General features: G+C 38.9%; 1 protein-coding gene across 1 annotated transcript in view; it reads right to left on the bottom strand.

The window, feature by feature from the left end:
• The window catches only part of SKAP1 (src kinase associated phosphoprotein 1), a 269,687-nt gene that overhangs the window by 204,061 nt on the left and 38,879 nt on the right, over positions 1-26,747 (bottom strand). The window contains exon 3 of the mRNA XM_019740642.2: positions 1,817-1,842. Coding sequence (XP_019596201.2) covers positions 1,817-1,842 — 26 coding nt within the window. The remainder of the gene's footprint in view (positions 1-1,816; positions 1,843-26,747) is intronic.

Below are 26,747 nucleotides of genomic sequence, written 5' to 3'. Positions count from 1 at the left end.
AGAATGTCTTAGGGGGAGGAGCAAGACACATGAGTATGGGTTTTTCTACTTGATCTTTTCCTATATTTACTTCCAAATGAGCAATGACTTTGCTCATATATTCAACCATTGTCAAGAAGCAAATACAGTTTTCTGTTCTAAATAAACTCTTTCCAATTGTCTCCTTGGCTGCTCTACCTCTGCCCTCTCTCTAAGAGAGAATGGCTGTGCAGAAGTTGCCCTAGGCTGGAAGATTACTGCAATGCCACTATTATAAGGATCTGCTAAGATGTGCCCTTTGTCTTTTTAGCCCCAGATAGTCTCTTGTGTTAAGCTCCAAAATTATTTTCTCTTCTCAACATATTATTATACCACATCTCTGCCGCTAATTCTTTATTTCTCCTTTAGGTAATTAATTCTACCCTCACAGTTCCATTCATTTCTGCCAGTTCACATTTATGTTCTGGCCCCTGTGGATTTGGGTTAACATCTGTTAAACCCTGAACTATAGGGCCATTCCCTGAATAGCATTATTTCACATTTTGCAAAGCAAACTGCTACATTATCACATATAATTCTCTATTCTGAAGCTATGTTTTCAGCCATAAATGCATTAAGACAGTGAGATATACAGTAACAACACATCACATTATTTAAAATATTATAAATAGTATGACTTTAACTTATAAGAATCAAGAAGCTTTAAAAATATAAGATTTTTATTTCTTAAAGTTGGCTTTACAAAAAACAACAACCCTTACATAGACTTGAAATACACTGAAACAAAGTGTGAGCTAGGAAAATTAAAATTTTAATAAAACTAGTATCATCATTCACAATTTAAATTTCTTTAAGGTATTACTGTTCACTAAAACAGGGTATGTTGACAGTATTAAGAATAAAAAGGATGGGAAAAGTTTACAATTGGTGAAAACGTTATAGAGCAAAATTGTTCATAAAACTAGTTGCATGTTTGATCAAATGATCAAATAGTCTCTGTGATTATCTGAGAAAATTTATATCTCCATTTATAATAAAATAATTAACATTCAGAATGATGTTTCTGACATTCTCAACGAGAGTACGGAAAAAGAAGGAACACATATACTTTAGAGACACCCCCTCAAACTGTTTGAATTCAGAACAAGATATTCCAATTTTAAACCTTTTAAAAACGGGTTCTAATCCTGTCCATTTTTTTCTTTTAATCTTGCACACAGCTGTCTGTTGTACTTTTTAGAATCATGCCAGATGCTGGGTTCATCAAGCAAAAGGAGGAAAACAATGGTTTGAAAGCAATTAGAAGCACCGAGGCTTCAGTGAGGCTCGTATTAAAATGTGATAACACTGTTCTAGTGGGAATTTCAACGCTGCTCCATTTCTGACATTTCTCTGCTGCCAGACAGGCAGGCCGTGTGGAAGAGCACTGTGATTGAGGAGGTAACATACTGGAATTTATTTCTGGAGCAAATGAAGGATTAGCTGAGTTGGAGTCCTCCCAAGGTTTTTATTATGGACTCGGCCACCATTTTATTTGAATACTCGTGGATCCTGTTGGCATCTAACAAAACTCAAGGAATAAAAGCATATTATAGCTTTATTTCTACAGAATAATCTAGCACCAATCCATTCAGAAAGCAGAAGCATCCGAGCCTTTTGTTGATAAAAAGCAGGGCAGGGGAGCCCAGCAGGGTGAAGGTTAATTAAACACTCCACTAACTTTCCTCAGAAATGGCTAATGCCACTCTGTGGAGAAGCTTATTTAGAAGAGACAGAAGGAAATAATACCATCTCTACATTTTTACTGTAAAACTATAAATGGTCAAAGAGTACTCACCTTGGGGCTGAAAATCCCAATAGTACCTGAAATACAAGGAAAAGAATGGAGATAAGTCAAACCTGTATTTCTCAGTCTTGGTTGGTGTACGGTAGTGATAGAACCTTGTCCCAAAGCTTGCTAAACAGTCAATAACTAGCCAAAGCTACTACCCACTTTGAGAAAAATCAAAGGGTTGTCCGTGAGATTTGAAAGGTTCTCAAAGGCTTGAAAGCAGCATTTAAGTTACTGTAACTCCTTAGATAATTTTAACCATATTGCTGGCAATGTCCTAAGAGGTCACCTATCTGTGGTCAGGATTTCCCATCAGGAGCTCTACCAGCTTTGAGGAGGACAATTCTTTGTTGTAACAACCTGTCCTTTGTATCACAGGACGATCAGGGTCACTGGTCTTGGGCACCAAATACCAGTGGCTCCCCCATTTATGACAACCAAAACATTGCCCTCCAACACATTCTCAAGGTCATTTAACATTTTAGGATCTGTGCCAAGTTTGGGGCTCTTGCCCACCATATCATTTCATCTCCTCTGTTATTTTGGGAAATGATTGGCAAAACTGACAACGCTTAAAGTCTTAAAACTAATGAAATGGCAGTGGTGGAAAGGATCATTTATAAGTCACTTATTTAGAATCTAAATTGCATTCCACCCCCCCCACCACCCTAGAAACAATATTATATATGGTGGCTACCCACAAAAGTCTCTTGTACTTTGGATTCCATTTCCTCCTGCCTTCACAGGAACCTTACACTGTTTCTATATTGATTTTCTCTTGTATATATTCAACCTCTTCCTCTCAACTTGGCCCTTTCCATCAGCATTTATGCTAATATAAAAATAAAGCACACCTTCCCTCACTCCCTCCATCTGCTGTCCTCTTTCCCTTCACATCACAGTAAAATTTTCAAAAGTGTTGTCTATAGTTTCTCTTTTTATTTCCTTACCTCCCTCCCACTCACTCCTCAACATACTCCAATCTTGCTTACAATCACCACATGTCAATTCTTGCTGTGGACATTAAATAGAATGTCCACTAAATAGAATGAACATTTTTATATCCTCATCTTGACCTCTCAGGAGTGTATATATGCATAAGAGCATTCCCCCCGCCCCGGGGAGGGGGGTGCGAATCCAGTTTTTATCAAATTCTTAGAACAATCCACAACCCAAAAAAGATTAACAAAAAGGCAATAATACATAGGTGATAATGGTATGTCTTCCAGTACATACATAACTGAAATGCGGTGTGGCTACTTTAGGGAGAAACATCAGTCGAGTGAGTATCTAAGTTATTCCTTTACGAGATAAAAATTCAGAAAACGGAGAGGAAAGAGATCAGTGGGGAGCATGTTGCCATAATCCAGAGATGAATCTGTGGGAAATGATCAGAGATGAGGAAAAGAAGGTGGAGAAGAAACCTCACAATTGACTTTTCTTATTCCTTTCCTTTTCCTGAACAGTTCTGGGCTGGCAATCGGGTGAAGGGAGATGCAAGATACTTGGGTTAGATGGCAGGGAAAGTTCAGGACAGCTTTGACATCTGCAAGGGAAAAGGGAAGAGGGAAGAAGAGAAGGAAAGGGTGAAAAATGGAAAGCTGCAACAGCTGGGAAGAAGGCGTCCATGTCTAATGTAAGGGCATATGTAAATGGGAGTGGCTGTACCGTAAATAAGTTGTGTGTGTTAGTATGATGGGTCAGTCTCCACCTAGTAGACAGTGCAGCTTCCCACTGTACCTGGCCTCTGTGAAGAGTTTCCCATAAAACTCCTTTTTGTAAAACACAGCTAATCATCAGCAATTTGCCATCTTTTCCTGCTATTTTCCATCTTCTTTTGAGATGCTTCCCTAGCCCCTGATTCCAATCATTACCCAACGTCTAATTCAAAAAACCGAAATTAGGGTGTGAGCGTGTGTGTGTGTGCGCGTGCGCACACGTGTTCCTGTTTCCAAAATGTTAATGATGGCAATGGCTGGAACTTTGCTAACCAATGTTGTTTTCATTTATTGACCCAGAAAAAAAAAAAAAAGCAGCCATGCAGTGGCAGTTAAAAGGCCAACTCGTGGCAAATTGTTAAATAGGTAAAATATGTTATTGATGATCTCAGTCTCTTTTGTTCTTTTTCCCCAAATCCCCACTCCAATTCACACACATATTTTCAGTTCCCTTCTCTACTACTGTAAAGTGTCCCTGGTTTTCTGGTTTCTCTTGTTAGTTAAGAAGATGTTGTGAGTTCATATACACTAAGAGTACTGCTTCTGCCAATAGTAGCTGTGTCTTAAGAAGGCTGATTATGAAGAAAGATTAAACAGTATCAAATAAAGTAGCAGGTCTTTCTAGTTGACATTAAGTAGTAGAATCAGCTTTATTCTTGACACTGTATTTAAATATTTCTGTCTATAAAAGTCATATGTAGAACTTGACATGGAGTGACATAAAGTGGAACATTAGTTCCCATCTTTTTCAGAAGGTATAAAACGATCCTGTTATCCTATGTTTTTTCCCTCTCTTCTTACTCTAAGTATGAATTATACAACAACCCTAAAAAGAAAGTCTATTGAAACACACACACACACACACACACACACACACACACACACACATTTACCACACAGCTCACCTCACAAAGCATACATCTAAAAGGCAAGGCCAGCATAAGGCCAGATTGCCTTCCATTTACCTGCCTTTCCCTTTTTGGGAAAAATTCGTCCTCAACTCAGATCCCATGGTTAGGGTATTGCCCCATCCCCAGTGACCAATAAGATGATGTTGATACCGAGACTTCCTAGGAATGAGTCTCCCTAGTGCTCTGAGACCATACTATCCAACCAAAAGGTTTGTCATCAATGCTTCCTTCGATTTATGACCTAAAGGTGGAACTGTGGGCAAAAAATGGGGTTCTACAGAAAGAAACCGCACAGGGTAACCTGATCATAAATTCCTAGCTGGTCAGGTCACGCCCCAGGCCTATAACTTGTTTAGTGAAAGGCTTTAAGCCAGCCCTGTCCATTCTTCTTGTGCCGTTAGGTTAACACACCTGTGAAATACTACTAGTAATACCCCTTCAAGTGGATATGAACCCTCAAGAGAGCACATGATCTTGTTAACTCTCCTGTAATCCAAGCCCTGCCTTGCTTTCTCCACTCTTCCTTACCTGCCCTCCTTAATTTCAAATTCATAAAGAGGCTGCAAGACTGTTATTCTGCAGCACATCTGAGATCTTGCCCCCCAGCATGTCATCAATTTGGCTCAAATAAACTCTTACAAAATTCCTCAAAAAAAGAAAAAAAAAGGCAAGGTCAAAAGGTTAGCAACCTCATCCCTTACTGGAGGGTGCCATGGATTATTCTCTGCTGCACACACTTGGGTCTTGATCTTGTCTTGTTAAACATATCCCATGGGTGGCCTTCCTCACATTCTCTGGAAGATGATTCCACACTAGAGAATTCTACACTCGTTAGGCGGCCTTTAGTCAAATCCTGCCAACGTCTTCTAATTCTCATCCTTCACTTTGAAAACAATTATCCCTTAGCCAGAGACTCCAACAAGTCTGAAACTAGAAATTTTAAACTAAAAGGCAAAGACTACAATGGAAGTATATGGAAGAAAAAGCATACAAACACACACACACACAGTGGTGTTCATCCTAAAAGCCTCTGAGAATGTCATATCAGGCCTGTGCAGATAGATAACAAACACTTCTTTAATCTTCTCTTTGAAGCTTCAGCTTCAATACGAAAGGGGAGCTATCATTCCTCTGCAATATCCACACTCAACATCCTCGGGTCCATGCAAATGAGCTTGGGAACTGGAAAAAGACGAGTCCAGAGTGAACAGAGAGAAAATTCTGCGACCATATTGATGATTATTATTTTCACATTCAGTCAAAAATAAATCCATCTTTACTTGTGCTTCCAAAAATGAAAATGGAAGAATAAGAGATTATAACATTAAGTCTACTCTACATAATAGTCTTGAAAATGTAGGGTTACATTACATGCAAAGCAAAGTTTGCTATTCGTGTTTTTAAATTAAAGAGGGTTTTTTTTCTAATTAAAGTTTATCGGGGGGACAATTGTTAGTAAAGTTACATAGATTTCACGTGTACAACTCTGTAATACGTTATCTATATCTCACATTGTGTGTTCACCACCCAGAGTCAGTTCTCTTTCCATCACCATATATTAGACCCCATTTACCTTCTTCTAGAGAGACCACCCCCCTTACCCTGCGGTAACCCCTAAACTTAAAGAGGTTTTAATTGAACTTTAATTAATTTATTTTTATTACTAAAATATGGTTGACATACATTATATTAGTTTCAGGTGTGCAACATAGTGATTCGACACTTATATATGTATCTTACAAAGTGATTACCATGGTAAGTATAATATCCATTTGTCACCTCACAAAGTTATTATAATATTATTGACTATATTTGCTATGCTGTACATTACATCCCTGTGACTTATTTATTTTATAATTGAAGTTTATACCTTTCAATCCCCTTCACCTTTTTCACCCTTCTCTCCACATCCTTTAATTGAACTTTAGAGAAAGGAACAATAAATAAACTGAAATCACCACACTGAGGGAATCTTGATGAGCAGCAGCTATAGTAATATTAATGATAAGAATAATGCCAAGATATTTTGAACATAGTGTTCTAAGCACTGTTCTCAGCACTTAATATTAACTCACTTCCTCCACACTCTAACCTTATTATTACACCCATTTTATAAAGGAGGAAACCGAGGCATCAAGAGGTGAGGTAACTTGCCCATGATTACAGAGGTAGTAAATGAGGCCGACAAATTTCTAATTCTAGCAACTAGTTCCACAACAAGAACTCTAATAATAAATTAAGGAAATAAGACAGACAACTGTAACTATCATCATATTATTGGATATAATCTAGGAAGGAAAAATAATTCCATTTCCTAATTATAATAAAACAGCATATATTCAGCACTCAACATATGGTGGGCATTGTTCTATGTATACGTTTTGTTGTTGTTGTTGTTATTTTTTAAACATTTATTTATTTATTTATTTAATTGGGGAGGGGAACAGGACTTTATTGGGGAACAGTGTGTACTTCCAGGACTTTTTCCAAGTCAAGTTGTTGTTCTTTCAGTCTTAGTTGTGGAGGGCGCAGCTCAGCTCCAGGTCCAGTTGCCATTGCTAGTTGCAGGGGGCACAGCCCACCATCCCCTACGGGAGTCGAACCGGCAACCTTGTGGTTGAGAGGACGCGCTCCAACCAACTGAGCAATCTGGGAGCTCAGTGGCAGCTCAGCTCAAAGTGCCGTGTTCAATCTTTAGTTGCAGGGGGCACAACCCACCATCCGTTGGGGGAGTTGAGGAATTGAACTGGCAACCTTGTGGTTGAGAGCCCACTGGCCCACTGAAGTGTTATTCTGGCATTAGAAATGGAATCTTAGAACTCAAATGGACACCTGATTGAGCAGGGTTTCAATGGCAAATTGATAAGACTAGGAAAACTCTTGCAACGAACCTTGAGCAGAGAGCCACATGGCAGAGACTGATTTATACCCAAGCAAATGGCCTTTCTGAACAATGCTAATAGTCTGTCTGTGCACTGTAGATATTTCCTATAACCTCTTTTCTCTCTTGAGAAGATTCACTTGATTTTGACTTCTCTTTCTACTACCAGTGTTCCATTTACTACCTTGAAGAAGGAATGAGCAAGTGGCAAAGGGGAACATGGCCAGCTATACCCAAGAACAGAAATGGGAAAAGAGCACCATCTGATGGAGGCATCAGAGGCCTGGGACCCAGGGATCCGGTTACCAGCCTTAGAAACAGTTGGGTAGGAATGGGAAGGTCCCTGGAGGGGAGCTGGTATCCCCTTTAGCCCCAGTTCCTTCAATTCATCAAAAGTATAAGACCTGCCCACAGAAAGCTTACAATCTGGTCTAAAATATGAGATATTTACACATGAAGAAATGCCAAACTAAGATAGTACATAACAAATACCATGGTAATAACAGACAATAAACATATAACTCAAGTAATAGAAGAGGCTGTCATTAGAAGACACTGTGTGTTGTTTTGGGGGATGTGATATTTCTGTGGTCTTGTGTCTATAACCACACATTTTAGAAACCCACTCCAGAAGACAACACGATGTTCTCCTACTTACAAAATACAATGGTCACAATTCAACTTTTATTAAATAGTAAATAAGCAACTTTATTTCATGTTGATAGTACTACCCACAACTAAAAAAAAAATATTAGAAGTCGATTCCCAGAAAATTAAAAAAATAATAAAATTTTAAAATAAGTAAAACCTTATTTACCACTAGAGTCTCCATAACACTTTCATTACTATGAAATCCTTGCTATGGTCAATCCAACATTCACTTTGGATACTAACGGTAAGAAATCTGGGAGCTTTTCATGATTAGTCAGTGCTAATGCTCTTTCACTGAACACTGGAAACCTACACGCTAACATTCCTTCCTGTACGTTCTAGGATTAGGATTGCAAATTGTGGTTGTATGTCTATGCAATTCCCGTACTCTCTGCATGTAATAGGCAACCAAATATAACTCAGTGAACTATTAAAGAACAATGCTAGCCAGGTACGTTGGGGCAAAATAAAAGACCCAAAATACCAGGTCTTTCTTTCTGAAGATAAAAAATGAGCAACTGAAGGGTTGGTTGATTGGTTGGTTGGTTGGTTTGCTTGTCTTTAAGGGTATGGAATGATGTCTACTATGACGAAATCCTGCAGAAATGTGCAGCCTGGCTGGGAAAGAGAGAAACTGGGAGGCAGTTGAAGCTACTGGAGAGCGAGAGAAGGGACAAGAGATTTGATAACAGACTTGGAGGCACACTGGGAATAGAGTGCCAAGAGGAAAGTCAGAGATGTCTCTTGGTTCCAAACTTGTGTATAGGAGAAAACAAGCCAGCACTCACATACAAAGAACTCCAGCTGATTACCATATTTTAAACTATAGTATCTTGGGCTCTTGCCCTGCCATTTTTGTCACTGTTGGTGCTTGGAGACTAATTTTGTTTTTTGCCTGCTTCAGGTTAATAGCTACTCTAGGACCACCAAAACTCCTAATTACCTGATTAGTGAATAACTGATAACTGTATGACTCTGTGACTGTGGACCATAGACTCATTGAATTTTACAGCTAGAATGACATTGAAAGTCATTTATTTCAGCCCATCGCTTTACAGATAAGAAAAATGAAGCATGGAGAGGTTATCTGATTGCACCATGGGAATTTAAAAGTCCACATTGTGGAGCTACCATAGTTTATCTCGTGAAAAATCGGGGAAGGTTCGAAAACGTGATATTCATTTGAAAATTCCTTTGATATTTTCCTCGTTATGAACATGGTCACATTATTCACCTGAGAGCAAATGTTACTCAAAAAATTTTTAAGCTGGACTAGTTCTTAGAGCTCAGCTAGACAGGGTGGATTTCTCAACATGAACATGCCAACATACCCTCCATATCTCAAGTTATGACGACTGCATTCATTCTCTCAAACATTAATAAATCTCTACTGTTTGCTAGATACTCTGTGAGGGACTGAGAGCCCGGAAAGCCAGAACTGTGAGCCAGTTTTGCTGGAATGCTCAAATTGTGTGGAAGTGATTGGCCCAAAACACACACAAGGTAAAAACTGGGACTAGAAGAACCCAGGTCTGGCTAATGCCAGAACCTGTCTTAACTGCCTGCAGATAAGGGTTGCTGAGGGAGGATCTGGGATGAGAAAGAAGAAGATGCCTGGCAGGGGAGGGGTGGGGAGGGTCACAGAGAGGCCAGGTCCAGGATGCAGAGGGGCCAGGCCCATCAGAGCAGGTGGCAGAGGCCCAAAGAAGACATGTTTGAGCAGCGCAGGATTCTGAGTGGGTTCCAAGCTGAGAGCCTCTGTTTTACCTTGTGAAGTAGGCTATGCTGTCATGCAAGAATGAGAGGTGATATGATAAAGACTGTTAAGGATTTGGGAGACAAGAAACATTGAGGAAAATGGGAAAGGTTGCTGATATGGGGCACGTAACACAACGTCCAGGCATCATGAAGGGTTCAGCTGAGGTTGGAGACTAAGATTTACTGTGGTGGCAATTAAATTGTGTAATTTTTCTCCAGCACTGATTAGGTATAAGAACAGAAAAGGTGAATTGATCCAAGGTTAGGATTTTTCTAGGCTTGTGGGATGAAAGGACAAGAGAGTAAGAGAAGCCTGGGCTCAGGCCAAAGCCTGGGCTCAGACCAATGGCCAAAGACAACTATCGTGTCTGCACATATTAAATATGTTTAATAATCACTTAAAATACTCAAAAACAGGAGAAATCATAATTCCATTTTTTCTCTCAAGACTGTCCTTTGTCCCATAAGTCCCAAACCATTCTTACCCTCATGTTCCTGTTTAAGTGGTTGACGACTCCACCACCCAACTGAAATTTAGGAATCATCCCTTTTCCTGTTTATTTCTATGCATATCCCATCAATCACCACAATTATAATCCCTTAATATCTTTTTAATCTATCTCTTCTTCATCTTTCCAGGCACTGAATTCATTCAAGCCCTCAAAATGCCTCACCCACATCCACACAACACACGCTCCCTGGTCTGCCTGCCGTCTTGCTCCTATCTGACCCATTTTCCTCAGTGCTGATACAGACGCAAGTGCAATGACCATGAAGAGTAAAGGCTTTGCAAACAGGTCTGGGTTGGAGTCCCAGCTCCTTCATCTTCTAGCTGTGAGAATTTAGCTGCCGCCTAGTTTCCTCATCTTTAAAATAGAGGTTCTTGGGAAGATTAATGGAGATAAGGCACACCAAGAGCTGAACACTAAGCCTGGCACCTGGCAGGCCTTCAATAAATGTCAGTTGTTATATCATTAGCACCATCATTATTCTAATGGCCTAAGATGCAAACCCATTCTTATCATCCCCCTACTTGAACCCCAACCTTCAGGTCTTCCCCTGCTCTGCTCACACTCCTGCTCTGACATGTCACTGATCTCTCTGCCAGCACACTTTTTCCTTTGTGCCCATCTTCTCCTAGCAAACCCTTGATGGTCCTTTGCAGCTCAGCTCAGCCTCCAGTGTTAGGTGCTCCTGTAGCACATCTGTGCACACTTCTCAGCAGCACCTGTAATACTGTACTACATCTTCTCATCTCTCCATGTCACTGAGCCCTCAAGGGGCAGTGGCACAGAGCTGGAGCTCAATAAATGCTTGCTAAATAAGTGAATGAAGGTGAGAAACAGAAGGGCTATCTGAGTTGAGCATGAGTGCAGCATAGGGTGCATTTCAGGGAGGGATATGAGACAAGGCTGGAGAGACAGGCAGAAGGCAAGTCTCTCCAAGCAGTCCTATGGGGGTTTGGATTTTATCCCAAATAAGATGGGGAAAGGCACCTTCATTTTCCTCTAATTAAGGTGGGGGGGGGGGAGAAGAAAATCAAAGGAATGGAAGAAAAGGAAGAAGTGAAAGACAATAATAAGAAATCTTTGTTAAATTAAAACCATCACCCAAATGAAGAATTTTCCCCCCAAAGTCTAGCTTCAAAGACTAGCCACAAGATGACCGGCAAAAATATACTTCAAAAGACACGACTGAATACACATCGCAGTGGCAAGAATCCAATATATAAATACAATCAATTTGTTTCCTCATTAAAAGCTTTCATGAAGAAAATGATTTAATACAAATGCTAAAGCTACTGACATAGATTAATTGAAAAATAACAACAGAATCCTAATTAAAGACATAATATTATTTCACTCATTCATACTACATCAAAACCTGAATAAATACATAAAAACAGAAGCCAGAAAACAGGCTTCTACTGGTAACCACTCTAAGAGATACAATGAATTACTAAAATTTTCCAAAAAATTCCTACCCTTATGTGTACACTTTCTTGCAGTTAAGAACTGAGATGTACACAGAAATTCAGAAACCATTTTTAAATTATTTCACAGTTCAGCCCTCAATTTGACTTTTTTCCTAGTTGTACAAGATTCTATACTAAAATATCATTCTTTCTCATTTATTTCTTTGTGCAGTGCCTACAGTTGTCATAGTTAAGCCCTTACATAGAGGTACCCAATTATCCAAACTGTAAAAAATGGAACTGACTTTCACCTAAAGGTCAATGACTATGTGACCAGTTTATGGCTGTATCGGGGTCACTAGCAGTTCAACTACAATCAACAGGTCAATCCTAGGAATTACCTGACCCATCGTGGGGCCAGGACTTCAGTTCTGTCCCACTTCAAGGGACTCTCCAGCATCAGAAAGGTCTACACATGTTGCCAGGCCACAGGGAAGCACACAAGACAGAAGTCAAACATCAGGCCAAGGGAAGGATCAAGACCATTTGTTATTGACCACATCCCCATCCTTCAGTCTAGAAGATAATTAGGTTGAAATGTTGTCAGCTACTTGCTGGTAAATGTTCCTGCCAATATTCCCCAATCGTATTGGGAGACCCTCCTCACCACCCAAACCAAAAGTCTCAAGTCATACCTTCCAGTCAAATCCTGCTTCTTTCCTTCCCCTTTGCTGTTACAAATTCAACTGGATATCAAAGCAGCGTCTTACCTAAACAAAGCTGGGAGGTCTTCTAATAAAGATTTTGACATATACCTGACCGATTTTAAGAATCTCCTGGAGCCTTTATTGAAACACGAATTCCCAATGTCCATCCCAGACCTAGTAAATTAGCATCTCCAGGGTAGAAACCTAGAAATCTGTATTTTTAACATGATCCCTAGGTAATTCACATGATGGGGCAAGTTTGGGAAACAACTATAAAGGAAATGGGTATTTTACCAATAGTTGCCTATTAAGAGACTTCTAGACTGGCAGCCCCCAGGTCAAGTATAGATTGTGTTCCATTTCCAGTTGTTTGGACCTTGGAATGCATTTTTCTAATAAAACAAAGTAATGGAAGTTTTCTTAACCAGCTTTCAAAAATCTATTAAATCTTATTAACAAATCTGAAGTATAGTAAATACAATCTTTAAGTTACAAACCAATCACATTTCAAAAGTTGAAGCATAGAGTCAGCTGTTTAGAATATATTCCCATAAACATGAAATTTTGAGAAGTGGTTAGGTTACCTGGCTACCCATAAAAGCTTATTAAGCCCATAGCAAACCAAAGCCAGCTATAGAACCAAAGATAAAAACATGAGCTAGGCATCTTCAAAGTAAAAGATAATGGGAAGGAGAAATGATTTGTCTTCCTTCTGTGGGCGTAGGGAAGATAGGCAACCTTTGACATTCTTATCCTCTCTCCCGTTGCAACCAACTCCTGCCTCCCAGGGGCCTCAGCCCAGGTGCCAAGAACTCGCATGTTATCCATAGCTCCCTAATAAAGCATCAGCTTACCCACCCCTGCCCCGTGCTTTACTCTCCCAAATTACCTACCTCTCCTCCCCAAATCCAGTCAAAACTCATTGCCATGATTTAGTTCCGTCCTATCTTTTCAGCTAAATCTCCCATTACTCTCCTATACCTAACAAACAGAATCACCCTTTGTTTCCCAAATATGATTGTACTTTATCTCCTCAGCATCTTTGCACCTGCTATTTTTGTATGCAATGTATCTCACCAAAAACCCATCCCTTTCAACCCATGGCCAAGCCATGATGTCATCTCATCCATTAAAGCCTCTCAGAGCCTACCAACCAGAAATGATTTCTTTCTCTGGGATTTTACAGTAAAAACTATGTGTACCTCTCCTAAGACTTTAGCAACAATATATCTTGAATTATAGATTTTGTAGATACTTTTATATCCTTTCCATCAGGTTACACATTTCTTGGGACTATTTATTGGGTATCTAGTATGTAACATGCATTGTATTAGGCACTTTTATATGCACAACAATAATCCTACAAGGTGAGTGTATTGTATAATTTATTCAGTTTACACTGCTCAAAAATAAGTTACAGGAGGACTGGAATCTGTGCCATGTTCACCATAGAAATGCTTTGCATATAGTATATGCTCAATAAACATTTGTTGAATGAACGAATGAAGTGGCATTATTCACTTTTTATGAAGAAACTGAACCTCAGTAAGTATGCTGGCCCAAAAATCACACTGCGTGGGTTCAAATCCAGTTCCAGAACCTAATAGCTGGGTAATCTTGAGCAAGCTGATCAACTCTCTGAACCTCAGTTTTTCTCATCTGTTAAATGCAGCTTATAACACTACCTTCCTCACACACCTGTTGTAGGGATTAAATGAGATAATGCACGTAAAGCCTTTGACAACGGGTCTGGCACACGGTACATGTGTAATGAATGCCAGCTGTGACTGTTATTCTTAAGTTGCAGAGATAAATCCCCCATTCTTCCTTAGGAAAAGTCTCCCCTATTAGTTTTATAACCCTCAGTGTACCTAGCACCATGCATTACCTATACCTGAGGTTCAACAAATTTGCTGGGCATTGAATTTCCTCAGCATATGTCATGTGAACCAAAAATTAGAAGGAAACCATCGAATAGGGCTAGGGCTAATGCACGTAACTATACAATCAAATCTCTTAACCATCCAGGTAAATTTGTATTTTAAAAGAAGATGATGAGCCCAAATGAATCTCTAAAGACCCCCAAGTACATAACAAATTGAAACCAAACATTTCAGACCTTCTAGAAAAGAAATCTGTGGGCAGTGGGCTCCAAGCTGGCTCTATGAGTCTGGCTGCTCACTTGAAAAACAAGGATATGTCTCATGTGATGTGTCTCATGTCTTGGTCACCTGGCATCATGCCCAACATACAGTAAACAAACAGCCAATACGTATTTGTTAAGTCAATTAACTGCTTCCGGTGTGTAATCCTCCCCTGCTTCTAGCTGATTCCATTTGTCTTTATGACCAACATAAAAATCAATCATGGTGACTGATGTTTTGAGGAGGAAGTAATTGGTTTACTCAAGCACCATCACTTTGGAAAACTAGTCTCGCAAATACAAATGTTTTACTAAATAGTCACACAAAGTGTAGATAATACTTTTCTAGTGAAGGATTCATCCTGTGTCAGTTCAGTGTGGCTCAAAGGGATAATAGCTAAGAAATGGAAGTTTATCCCAGTCAGTGATACCTCATCTAATGAAGACCTTGTGAACGAACTTCCTTTATTTTAAAAAAACAACAACACAATATATATATATATATATATATATATATATATATATATATATATACACACACACACACACATACACACACACACACACACACAGAGGCTGCCAAAAAAATGTATACACATTTTAAGAAAGAAAAACTATTAAAATTGTAATACTCAATATATATCGATAAAAAAGATGAATACAAGTCATGTTTGACTTCTGCAATTAATTATAAGAGGTGCTCAAAGTGGTTACCATCAGCGTCCAGACACTTCTGATTACGGCGATCTACTGCTTGAGCAACGTTGACCAAAGTGTCCATTTGTATATATTTTTTGGCACCCCCTGGGGTGCGTGCGCGCGCGCGCGTGTGTGTGTGTGTGTGTGTGTGTGTGTTAGAAAAATCATCATAATTTACTCAGATGACTGCTATATTTCATATGGCTCAAAAATAACTTTACTTTCGTGTGTGCGTGTATGTGCTTGGTAAAACATCTCCAAATACAGCTGCTTAAATACACAGAAGTGACCCAAGGCTACACTACACAATTAAAACCTAAATCTTCTTTCCACATCTTTTTTCCTCTCAGTGCCAACTCCTTTCCCACTTGGAAACCAAATCCTCTTCGGCTCTTAAATCCCTGCCTCTTTTTAAAACAGGAAAGGTTCTGATATCAGTGACTTACAATTAAGTATATATTCACTATAGACAGTTGGAAAATACAAATACACAAAAAGGAAAAATTAAAATTCACTCAAACCCCACTTGCGAAAGATTACTATCATTAACATTTTGGTGTTTTTCAGCCATTTTTCTGTGAGGTTTTATATACATATTTAATGAAGTTTTTTTAACTTATAGTACATCTTATTGTTCTACATCAATAAATCTTCTTCTGTAGCATGAATGATTAGATTATCTTTTTAAAAATGTTTGCCCTTTCAACAGAACGGAGGAGCAGAAGAAACTGAAACAGGGAGAAACTCAATTTTCCAATTCTCTGAGTAAGACTTTTTGAAGGCTACAGTTTAGCCAATAACAAGGGGAACAGAAAGGAGACAGATTTAGGATAAAGAAACAATAGGCTTGTTGATGATTTGGGGATTGAACAGAGAGGAGTCAGGAATGACTCCCAGGATTCAGCCCTGGGAGACTGGGCCTAGGGAAAGCAGAAATAGTCTTTAGGGGTGAGCATAATATAAAATAATGATCCAGTTATGGATACTCAGGATTCTTCTGGCTACAAGGAACAGAAAACCTGACTGACAGGCTTCAACAAGGAGAACTTTATTTTTTTCTGCAAAATGTGATTCCAGGGTTGGTGCAAGGGGCCAGCAATGGCATGAAGGCCCTAGGTTCTCCCTAAGAACAGAGTACTATCTTAAGGGGCTTCTGCACTTCAACATACTGCTTTCTCCCACGCATAAGACTATGAGAGCCTATCAGACGTCTTCTCCTTACATTTCATTGGCCAAAACTACATCATATGTGAACCCTAGACCAACCACTGGCAAAGCAGAATGGCATTCAGATCACGATTCATCCCTAGGCTCTGTTGTTAAGGAAGAATGGAGGGTGGCTGCTTGGTCGGCATCCAGCAGGGTCTACTCCAGCTTGGTGAAGTCTCAGGTATCTATAAGGCACCCAAAAGGAGCTGTCCATGTGGTGTCTAGTGCCTTGGAAAGAGAACTGCAGTTGAGCTGTAGGATTGGCAGTCATCCATGTACAGAGGAAGTTGTGGAGTTAATGGACATGCATGCAATTGCCTAAGAATGTGGTAAGGAAAGAGGCAAGCCTGAGGGACAACAGTGAAGAGGACAGGGTAGAGAATGAGCTCAAGCAAGAGTCTAAACACAGAGTATAAATGCAAAGAAGAAGGAAAATGAGGAGAGACTATTAGCATGGGAATTACCAGAGAAAGAGCTTTTTAACTTTTTGAGGAAAAAGGTACTATCAACAGTGTCACATGCTGCAGAGAGACCAAATAAGACACAGACTGAACAGTGTCACCTGGATGTGGCAATGAGAGAGTTACTGGTACTTTGGCAAGAGTAACTTGATAGGAACCAAGCCTAATTATAGGGGACTGAAGAGTGACCAGAGAAGAGGAAACCAGAAATGGCTAGTCTAGGCTTCTATTTCAAGAAGTTTGTCTCTGAGAAAAGAGATAGAGGACAGTAGCTAGAGAGGAAACCACTGTATAGGATGTAATGTTTTTCTTAATATTAGGAGAGCTCTGAGCATATTTACACAATGAATGGAGTAATGTAACAGAAGGAAAAGCTAAATTTCAGAAAGAGAGGGTCTCTAGGGGAAGTGGTATTGGCAGAGTGAAGATGACAACTGTGAATCAATGCTTCAGTTCTCAAATAGTATGAGGAGGAACTCTGAACTCAAAAGATGACAGAGACAGAGAGAACTGTAAAGCCACATAGACAAATCTCAAAAGGAGCGAGGCTTGGGATAAGATTGAGTAGTAAAAGTCTAGAAGCAACAGCAAGGAGCTTAAAGAATGCCAACAGCACTCCTGGAAAATGAACAGATTATATTTAAGACAACTGTGAGCAAAACAATGTCCTGCCATGTTTTTTACTTAGGCAGAGATGGAGAAAAGAGGTTGAGGATATAGTAAAGTCTGATTATAACAGGACATAGATTCTAGGAAACAAAAGGGGAGAGATTAGAAGAGAGGTCATCAGGAAGATGAGACATGGTAGGGACAAGGAAGTGTAAAGCTGAATAGGAAGGACGATGACCAAAGGCAGAGAGGCGGGTGACGGGTCACAAAGATGGCTAGAGTGACTGGCATCCATGCTGCAACAGAACTCCAATATGTGGTCTGCAGTCTTGTAACCTTTTATCACAGAATGTTAGAGAAATGCTGTCATAGAGACATGTGAAGAGATGGACACTATCTCTACAAATGGCTCTGTATCCTCTAACAGTCAGTATAAAGAAAGCATCCTATCTCTGAAAAGAATATGTGGGACTGGCTATTGAATAATAAATTTTCTAATAAAGAGGGTCTCTTGTTCTAAGGTTTAGCCTAGGACCTGAAAACACATTTATAACTGTTTGGCCCCATTCATCCAACTCACATGCCAGCACCATGCTAGACTTTTTTTTTTTTAATTTTTTAAATACACATAAGACGATCCCTTGCCTCTAAGGAGTTTATAATCTCCAAAAATACAGTATGTATTCTGAGTTCCGAGAAACTAAATTGAAAATGAACTTAAAAGCATGTGTTAGAACAGTGCTTCTTAAAATGTTAATGTGCATACAAATAACCTTGGGATCTTCTTAAAATGCAGATTCTGATTCAGTAGGTCTGAGTCGATGGAGCCTGAGAGTCTGCATTTTTAACAAGTTTCCAGGTGATGTTGGTGAGTTAGTCCATGGCCCACACCTGGGGAGTATCAAGGAGCTAAAGACTCTAGCAAAGGGGCCGGCCTGGTGGCTCAGATGGTAGAAGCTCTGTGCTCAGAGCTCTGTGCTCCTAACGCTGAAGGCTGCCAGTTCGATTCCCACATGGGCCAGTGGGTTCTCAACCACATAGTTGCCGGTTCGACTCCCACAAGGAATGGTGGGCTGCGCCCCCTGCAACTAACAACAGCAACTGGACCTGGAGCTGAGCTGCGCCCTCCACAACTAAGATTGAAAGGACAACAACTTGACTTGGAAAAAATCCTGGAAGTGCACACTTTTCCCCAATAAAGTCCTGTTCCCCTTTGCCAATAAAATCTTAGAAAAAAAAAAAGACTAACAAAAAAGGTTCCTTGCTTTACCTTTTCTATTATACTGTCCTGTAAGGTCCTGAGGCTCTTCCCTCTTTTCCTTGCTAACTCTCCTATCCATCCATTTTTCTAATAAAAAAGCGTGGAGGGGGTAGAAAACCTCAAAGAAGGGTTTTTTCTTCTAAGCAACTATTAGCTACACACCCTGTTTTCATGAACATGTCAAACATCTATCTCATGTGATTAAATACTTCTGTGGAACCTCTAATATTTCAAACAGAGCACCTAGCTATTCAGTGAAAGAATAAAAGACTGGGAACAGCAATTAATTCTAGTTATGCCATATGGCAGTATAGAACACTGGCTGGAACCTGAAAACTCAATTTCACAGGAGTCTTACTTATTCTGAATTTTAATCATTATAGGATCAGCAAACATATGCCTACCAACCTGCTCCATTTACACAAAATTCTAAAGAATAATCACACTGCACACTCAAAAATGATTGGTATTTCCCAAATGGATTTGAAATTTCTCTCCTACCAGATTCTCAAAATAAAGTAGCTGCTGACAGCTCGGTTTAATTTCCCTGTGAAATAACGTCTTCAAACAGTTCTTCTTTTAATGAATAGTGTTGCTTGCTTTCTTACCATTTTCATCATCAGAGCACAGTTTTGCACGAGTCTAATTTTCTCCAGTTCCGGATTCCTCAGCCCTGGGGCTGGTTCAGGTGCTGGCCTCCCTGTTCCTGTGAAGGCCTCCATTCCACCATATTCTCTCCATTTCACTTCTCTCCAGAATGGAGACATTATCGTTTTCAACACATACTCCATCCTCCATCCTCATAGAGCTAAGATACTTTCATCTCCTGGACATATAATAACTTCAAGATAATGACAGAAAAATCAGTTCTTGTTCTGTGAACTTTTGTCTCCAGTGCTTGAGAGACTATCCTAATATCCCCTGAACATGTTTTAGTGATAACATTTACTGCACTAGGGCCAAAATGATTTTCTGCCACTTTCAATTCTAGTTCAATAAAAGAATAAGAGCTTTGTTTCTAACCTCTGTCATTTTTAATACCATAAAATGATTTAAAAAATGTAAAATTGAGTTCCATTTCCTACTGGACTACCAATCTCATATTAGCTTTCCTTTTATCAAATTTATGAGAAAAGTCAGAAATTGCCTTTCCTTAAAAAAAAAAAAATCAAAATTTCAGGATCTCCTGGGCAGAATGTTTGAATTGAATTTCAGCTCTCAATAATTGGCTGGCCTGGAAGTTTTAAAGAAGTATAAAAGTTAGCTACTTAAAGTTATTTATATCAGAAATAACAAACTGGAGGATTATCCCTCAGTCTACACTCATCCAGAAATAAAGCTATTCTTAGAAAACTATCACCCTAAAAAAAAAAATCACAAATATGTTTATTACATTTCCAAACTGAGGAAGTCTATGGTTTTCTGAAACCACAGTGAGTGAAGTCTATGGTTTCTGAACTGCAAAGCAAAACAAATAATGTTTTTTGCAACCTTACAGTATAAAAATTTTCAAATATGCATAAAAAATGAAAGAAAACCCATATATGCCCACAACCCAACTCTATGATTCATATTTTGTTATATTTGCTTTGTTACACATCTATCCATTCATCTTACTTTTCAATGCATTCGAAAATAAATTGCAGAATTAGTACACTCCATCCCTGAACACTTCATGCCTATATAATTAACTAAACTTCAATATTTATTTACAGTTCTTTTAAACCATTAATTTTTTGAAAGATAATTCTTTTTTTTTTTTGGTAATCATTTGGCTAAGTAAACTAAGCAACCAATTGGAAGTTCTACATTCTAAATCACAATCTTTTGTTAATTCTGTTACTTTGAGCAATTTTTTATATTTCAGTTCTCTCATCAACAAAGGAATAAAGGCATTTGGTAGATATGGTTGAGGTTTCTATCACCAAATTGTAAAATCGACTTTGTGGTTATGGCAGAATTCACAAATGAGAGACACTCAGTAATATAACTTAGGGAAATAGCTAATTGGAGATTATGTGCACAGAAAGTTTTCTGTAAATTATAATGAGAAGCTCGACAAGGCTCACAAACTCAAGGGAGCTTGCGTCTGAACATTTAATGATAATGCATCTTCTATAAGTCACAACATGTCCATGATAAAACAATCTGAAGCTGGACTATTGAAGACTTAGTCACTCCAAGTGAGAATTTCATAAGAAAGCACTAGCATCAAATTAGAATTTCTTGGCTTTGCAAAGCCATGATATTCCTGGTTTGTAAACTCCTTATTCACTGACTACACTGAGAACTGGTACAGGAATAGCTGCCCCTTCCTTTATGCACTGTTTGTTCCCCTACACGGATTTTTTTTTCTCTCGGAAGATTGGCTCTGGAAGGGGCATCCTTTGAAGCTTGAAGAATCAAAACTATTGCAAAGCACTGCTGAGAGTTTTGAAAGAAATATGAAGAAACTACACTGAACCTGGGGCGATAGGCTGAGATCTTTCCCAAACAGGTCAGCAGTTGGTCTGTAAAATATTCCCATTGCCAAGGAGGCAGTGACATCTTGTGTAAATCAAAAACTAAAACTCTAAGATATCTAATTTCCATTTTAAATGCATGGGGGTTAAATATGGATATCTAGCACTGGAGAAGTTCCTGTGGGATTGATTTTTTTTCCATCTTCTCTGAGCCCTTTGCTGAGCGTGATAAGTAGGACCGCATTTCATTATCAACCCTGCTAGCACTGCACTTCAGGGAGACTAGATGAGGCTACACAGTGGGAGAAAAGATTCGGCTTCCAAAGAAGAAATGATTTACATGGTGTGATTATAAAAACCCACGTTAAGCCCAACTCATTTCCAACAGAATCATGAAATAGAGCAAAATCCCAAGGAAATGAATTTCCTGCATCATAGTGATGCCATTAAAGAAATCAAATAGAGGTTTCAAGGTATGGTTGGTCACGTTTGCATTCTTGTAACATTTGGGGGGAAAATAATTTGAAACGACATTTTGGGGGAGACAACTTAAAAAGGAAACATAAGATCATCATTTGGGGAATCTTCAATTGAATCAGTGTTATAGAAACAACCTCAGAACAAAGAGTTGGGCGCCTGACAGATGACCCAGTGCTTTTGCATTTGTCTACCCTTTGCTCCAATTTCACTGTAACACAGGAAGTTGATACAGGATAGGTCTATATCAGAAATAAGAGAAAACAAGCAAATTAGAGAAAAACCACACTCAGGAAGGCCCCGCACCAACAAGGCTCCTGGAGATCCACAAATAGATGAATACAGAGAGAAATTTTTTCATTGGCTTTTTATAAGCAGAGAAAATAGAACAACACCGGGACAAAAGACTAGCTCCAGATCAAATGAGACTGAAAATCAAGGCCAAAGCAAACGGTGGTAAAATGAAGACAGTAATTTCATACAAATGATATTTTCACACGATGTATGAATTAAGAGTCTCCACTTATAGACAAATATAATAGAAAAGCTTCATGTATTAAAAAATTGACACTGAGGACTTTCTGAGATCTTCCAAGACAAATCCACATTGAGTGGATAATAGGAACGTGCCCAAGTGATAATGATATAGCCCAAGTGGCTATAATTCTATCAGGAGTAAAGCAAATTTCAGTGACCTAACTATATGACCAAAAAGTAGTGCTCAGCTTATTATTCTAACAGGTTGGTTCAACCAGAAGGGTGCAAGCTCAGTTACCTGCCTGCCTCCTAGGTCACATTTCAAAATTCCTTTCGCTCTTGATAGTCCATATTACTCCGGTTAAAGAGCTCAGTACCGGGAATTTTTAACAAAAAGTTTTGAAAGGAACAAATTTATTCGTCCAAACTTTTTTTAAAAAACCCACCTATTACTTAGCATGAAAAATATTATTATGGATCTATTTTATGGGATGTCCAAAGGGAGAAGCTTCTGACCACTAATACCACCAAAAATGTGCAGTATAAAAGCAAAAAAATGGATCAATTCAATCTTGGAGATGGTACCCAATCCAAGATACCCACACAAGTGAAAGAATATAAAATAATCATCATCATAAAATAAAAAGAAAAGTTGTACATTTCAAGACTGCTTTGAAAGGACAGGAGACTTGCTATGAAAGAATACATAATAAGATGATTTTCCTTTCCAGGTTAAGCCAAGAGACTAACAGCAGGTAATATCATATTAGTCTCACCGTAGAACATTTCAGACTAAAAAATAAATAAATATAAACCCCATTCCCAGATAAGTATAGTTCCAAAAATCTTAACATAATTGTGAACCTCAACAAACACTCACTGAAGAACAGAAAACGAGTACAGGAATTCAGCATATAATTTATTACTTGAAAGCCCTGAAGTTGTTGCGGGCTTTTTGTTTTCTTTCTTGGTTTAAGGATGGGAGGCAGGGATAGGACTGAAACAAGAAGAAATGAATTTTTATCCTTCAAGATGTGGTCAAATTATTGCTATGATTTTTGAGCCTTTTCACAGTTCTTTAAGCTTAGATGGATTGTACAAGTACCTCCTACTCTTTTTTCCCCCTACATTGGCACTGCAACTCCAGTATAAGTAGCAAAAAGAACAACAGAAAGAGATGTTATGAGCAAATATCTAAACTTGGAGTCACACAATGTATGAACAGCACTTTACACATTAGTTCTCTTGATAAGCACACTTCATTTGGATATGTTTTCTTTTGGGGTTTTTAAGCTCAATAACCAGCACTTAGGAAAAGTAAAACTCTCTATGTAATTAATGGTAATGATATTTACAGTACGTATACTACTTTGAAACTCTTATTCCCAAGAGTTGTATCAGACTAATTCCTTGTCTTTCTTCCTATAATATAAAGACATATGAATGATATATTCTTAAACTAAATCTTATTTTAAAGCTAAATCCATGTTAAGCTGAAAAGAAAAACTTGGAGTTCCCAAAGAAAACTGGAATTACTTTTATAATATTTGTACTAATGGATCATGTTTCATGCAGAGCTATATACTAACCACCCACAATGAGGCATGTTCAAGATACTCTTTCACCCTGTATTTTAAATGTCCTGCGTTTTGTGGGTTTTGTACTATAACCCTGTTACATAACGTTATTTCTTTATTTCTTTCCATTCCAATGTGCTATCAATCTACCTGTCTCTTTTTGGAACGCCTTTAAGTTTCACAAAAGGAAACCATACTCCAACTCTGTTTCCATTGGCTCTGGCCTTCACTTCCAACAGTGAGCATAAAGGGCTAGTTGTTCCAAAATGGGCCATTGAGAGAGAATTTATCCCTACCTCAGTAATAAAAATATTCTGTTTTCTTCATCCCTTCCCCCACTCCCCATGTATCCTTGCTGTCAGATGGCCTCCCCTGAATCAAACTGAAGAAATGCTCGACTGTGCCTCCAAATGCGTCAGAACGCCATCAAGCGTCTGAGTGTGGCTCACGTCCGTCTGCTGCATTCCAGGTGCCTCACATCTGGTGCTGATCCTGCAGTGACCACTGTAATAAAACAGGAGGAGCCACTGCCTGGCTTTCGTCCTAATTGTTCTCTAAAGAGTTCGATGAAAACTTGGACTAGGAATGTGAAAGCCGTTAGTTTTTAGGGAGAAGGTTTAACTGAAAAGGCAGTTTGAAGAAGAGCAATAAACATCACAGCTCGGGACATCAAATACCACAACGGGGCTTCATTTCCTTGGAGTCACAGACTGCCATCCGTTTTTTATTTTGTCTTACATGGGAAACATCATCCTTCATTGGTAACACCTTTAAACCAAAAAACTCATGTGTAGGTAGAGATACCTCCAGATATGATTTTACTTGCTGTTTTTAAGTCTGGGAGGAGACAGAATAGCTAAGCTACTGGTACTGAAAAACAGATGAGCATTTGGAGGACACCCATGACTCTGGACACAAGTAAAATGTCCTGATGTCAGTCACTCTAGACAAGAGAAAGGTGGCAAATGGCACATTATAACAGTTGTGATGGAGTCAGACGCTTTATTTACAGCAAGTCTGTAGCCATGGCAAACACCACTGAATTCTGAGCTACAGTGAAAATTAGGGCCATGCCCCTAGAGTTTACCAAGAATCAGAGGCAGTGTTATTTTCACTTGGATCCACCCTTTTCATTCTCAAGCAGCACAGCCCTGAGCGAAGAAAGGAACTAAAACAAGGACACAATAAAGATACAGTGGGAAGTTGTGGAGGGGGAATATATATATTTTATATTTATCTACAGTATATAGTATATACAGATATATGGAGTATTTATCTAGTGGCTTTCCCAGGTTATCCTGCTAGAGATTTCTTATCTACCTGCCAAAAAAGCCCTGATGTGCCAAATTATAGTTTTAAATAGGTTCCTACCCCCCAAAAAATGTACCAAACCCTAACATATTATGCTTTAATCTAACTAAAGATAAAACGTTTCAAATGACTTTCAATAATTCTTTTCATGTTACTTAGCATTTAACTCTCAAGTTTGATGACTTCCAAATTTCTATTCACACCCAGCTTTTGGAGGAGATACAATGGCACACAACGCAAGTAAATGTGTCTGGCGTTGTACAAGCTTTCAATGCTTTCCAACCAACTGATATCAATCCATATAAGTACAGAACATGGCCCAGCTATACAGAGGACTATAGGAGCGATACGGCTGAGGGAGAGGATTCAGTAAAACAAGGGTGACATTAACAGGATAATGATTGAACGGGTGGATATAAGGCAACTTCAAACAGCTTGCCAAAGGAAAGCCTCATTTTTCCATTTTCTTGTACAGTATCTAATTTCTGGCTCCTCATTTCCTCTGTGATCTGATAGTTATGAAATTCTAAATAAAGTGTCATCTTTCTTGCAACAAATCAATGAACAGAAAGCTCTCATCAACAATGCAGATGTTTCCTAAAGCTCATGCTGATTATTTCCTGAATGTCTATCCCACAAACCACACAGCAAGTTCCTTGTGAACAAGGAAACCTCTCTACCCCATAGCAAATACAGCTTCTGTGTGTGTGTGTGTGTGTTGTGTGCATTAAAAAGAAGACTAAAGTAATATGCAACTGATAACAATGAGTCACCACAAAAATCACCTCTTGTTACCAATTTTAGATTGAAATTTAGCCCTTTCCAAATGCTATGGCACAAATATGGGAAGGAGAATTCCTTTATGTTGTATATCTGTCCCTACAGATGCAGTAAAATTGTTTTTGCATCCCTTATCACAGATTTATACCAACAGCACCCCCATATACACAATTACATTTTGGGCATCCCTCTCTGCACAATACAATTTAAAATAATTCCACCGTTATTCCTCCCATACTAAAACAATCCTATAATACAAAGGTGAACTTTGTGCTATTAAAAAATAAAAAATTATATGGGTTACTAACTAAGCCTTCAGGTTCACAGCTAACCCTGAGCTTATCTACTAATTAAGTAACATTACGAGGAAGTTTTTTTTCAACTCTTCCAGCCTACCAAATATTATAGATATTCTCACTTTTGCAAAAACCTCCCATCTTCTGCATTCTGTTTGTTTCAATTATTCAGGGCAAGCCAGGCTGATAATTACACAGTCCCAGTTGCTGAGTAAAAGTGATGCTTAATTAGCCAGCAGGAAAGATCGATTAAGATCCAGCAGGGCATCTTGTGACGTGCTCTCACATTCCTGGAGGGAATAGATTCTGGCTGTGCCCTTTGAAAGGATAAAATTCCCTGCTTCTAAGGAGTTTCAATGAGGGTTCTAAAGTTGATGCTAAGATTGGTCAGCCACACAAATTAACTCCCAGTTATAACCCTGCAGATGCCCTCCCTTTTCCCAGAGTACTCAGTTCAAACATCCTGAACCACACTGCCAACGGGATGGAAAAGGCTTAAAATAACACCCCCAACTCTCATTCAGTTACCACATTTCAAGTAAGAGGTGGTCGAGAAATATATTGTAAAGGAAAATTTTTACTTCTTCCTCCCCCAAGCAGGTGTATGGATCTGTCAGATGCCCACATTCTAAAA

Source organism: Rhinolophus sinicus, linkage group LG15 (genome assembly GCF_036562045.2).
Source record: "Rhinolophus sinicus isolate RSC01 linkage group LG15, ASM3656204v1, whole genome shotgun sequence".
NCBI lineage: Eukaryota > Metazoa > Chordata > Mammalia > Chiroptera > Rhinolophidae > Rhinolophus > Rhinolophus sinicus.
This window is presented reverse-complemented; position numbering and strand designations above follow the sequence as displayed.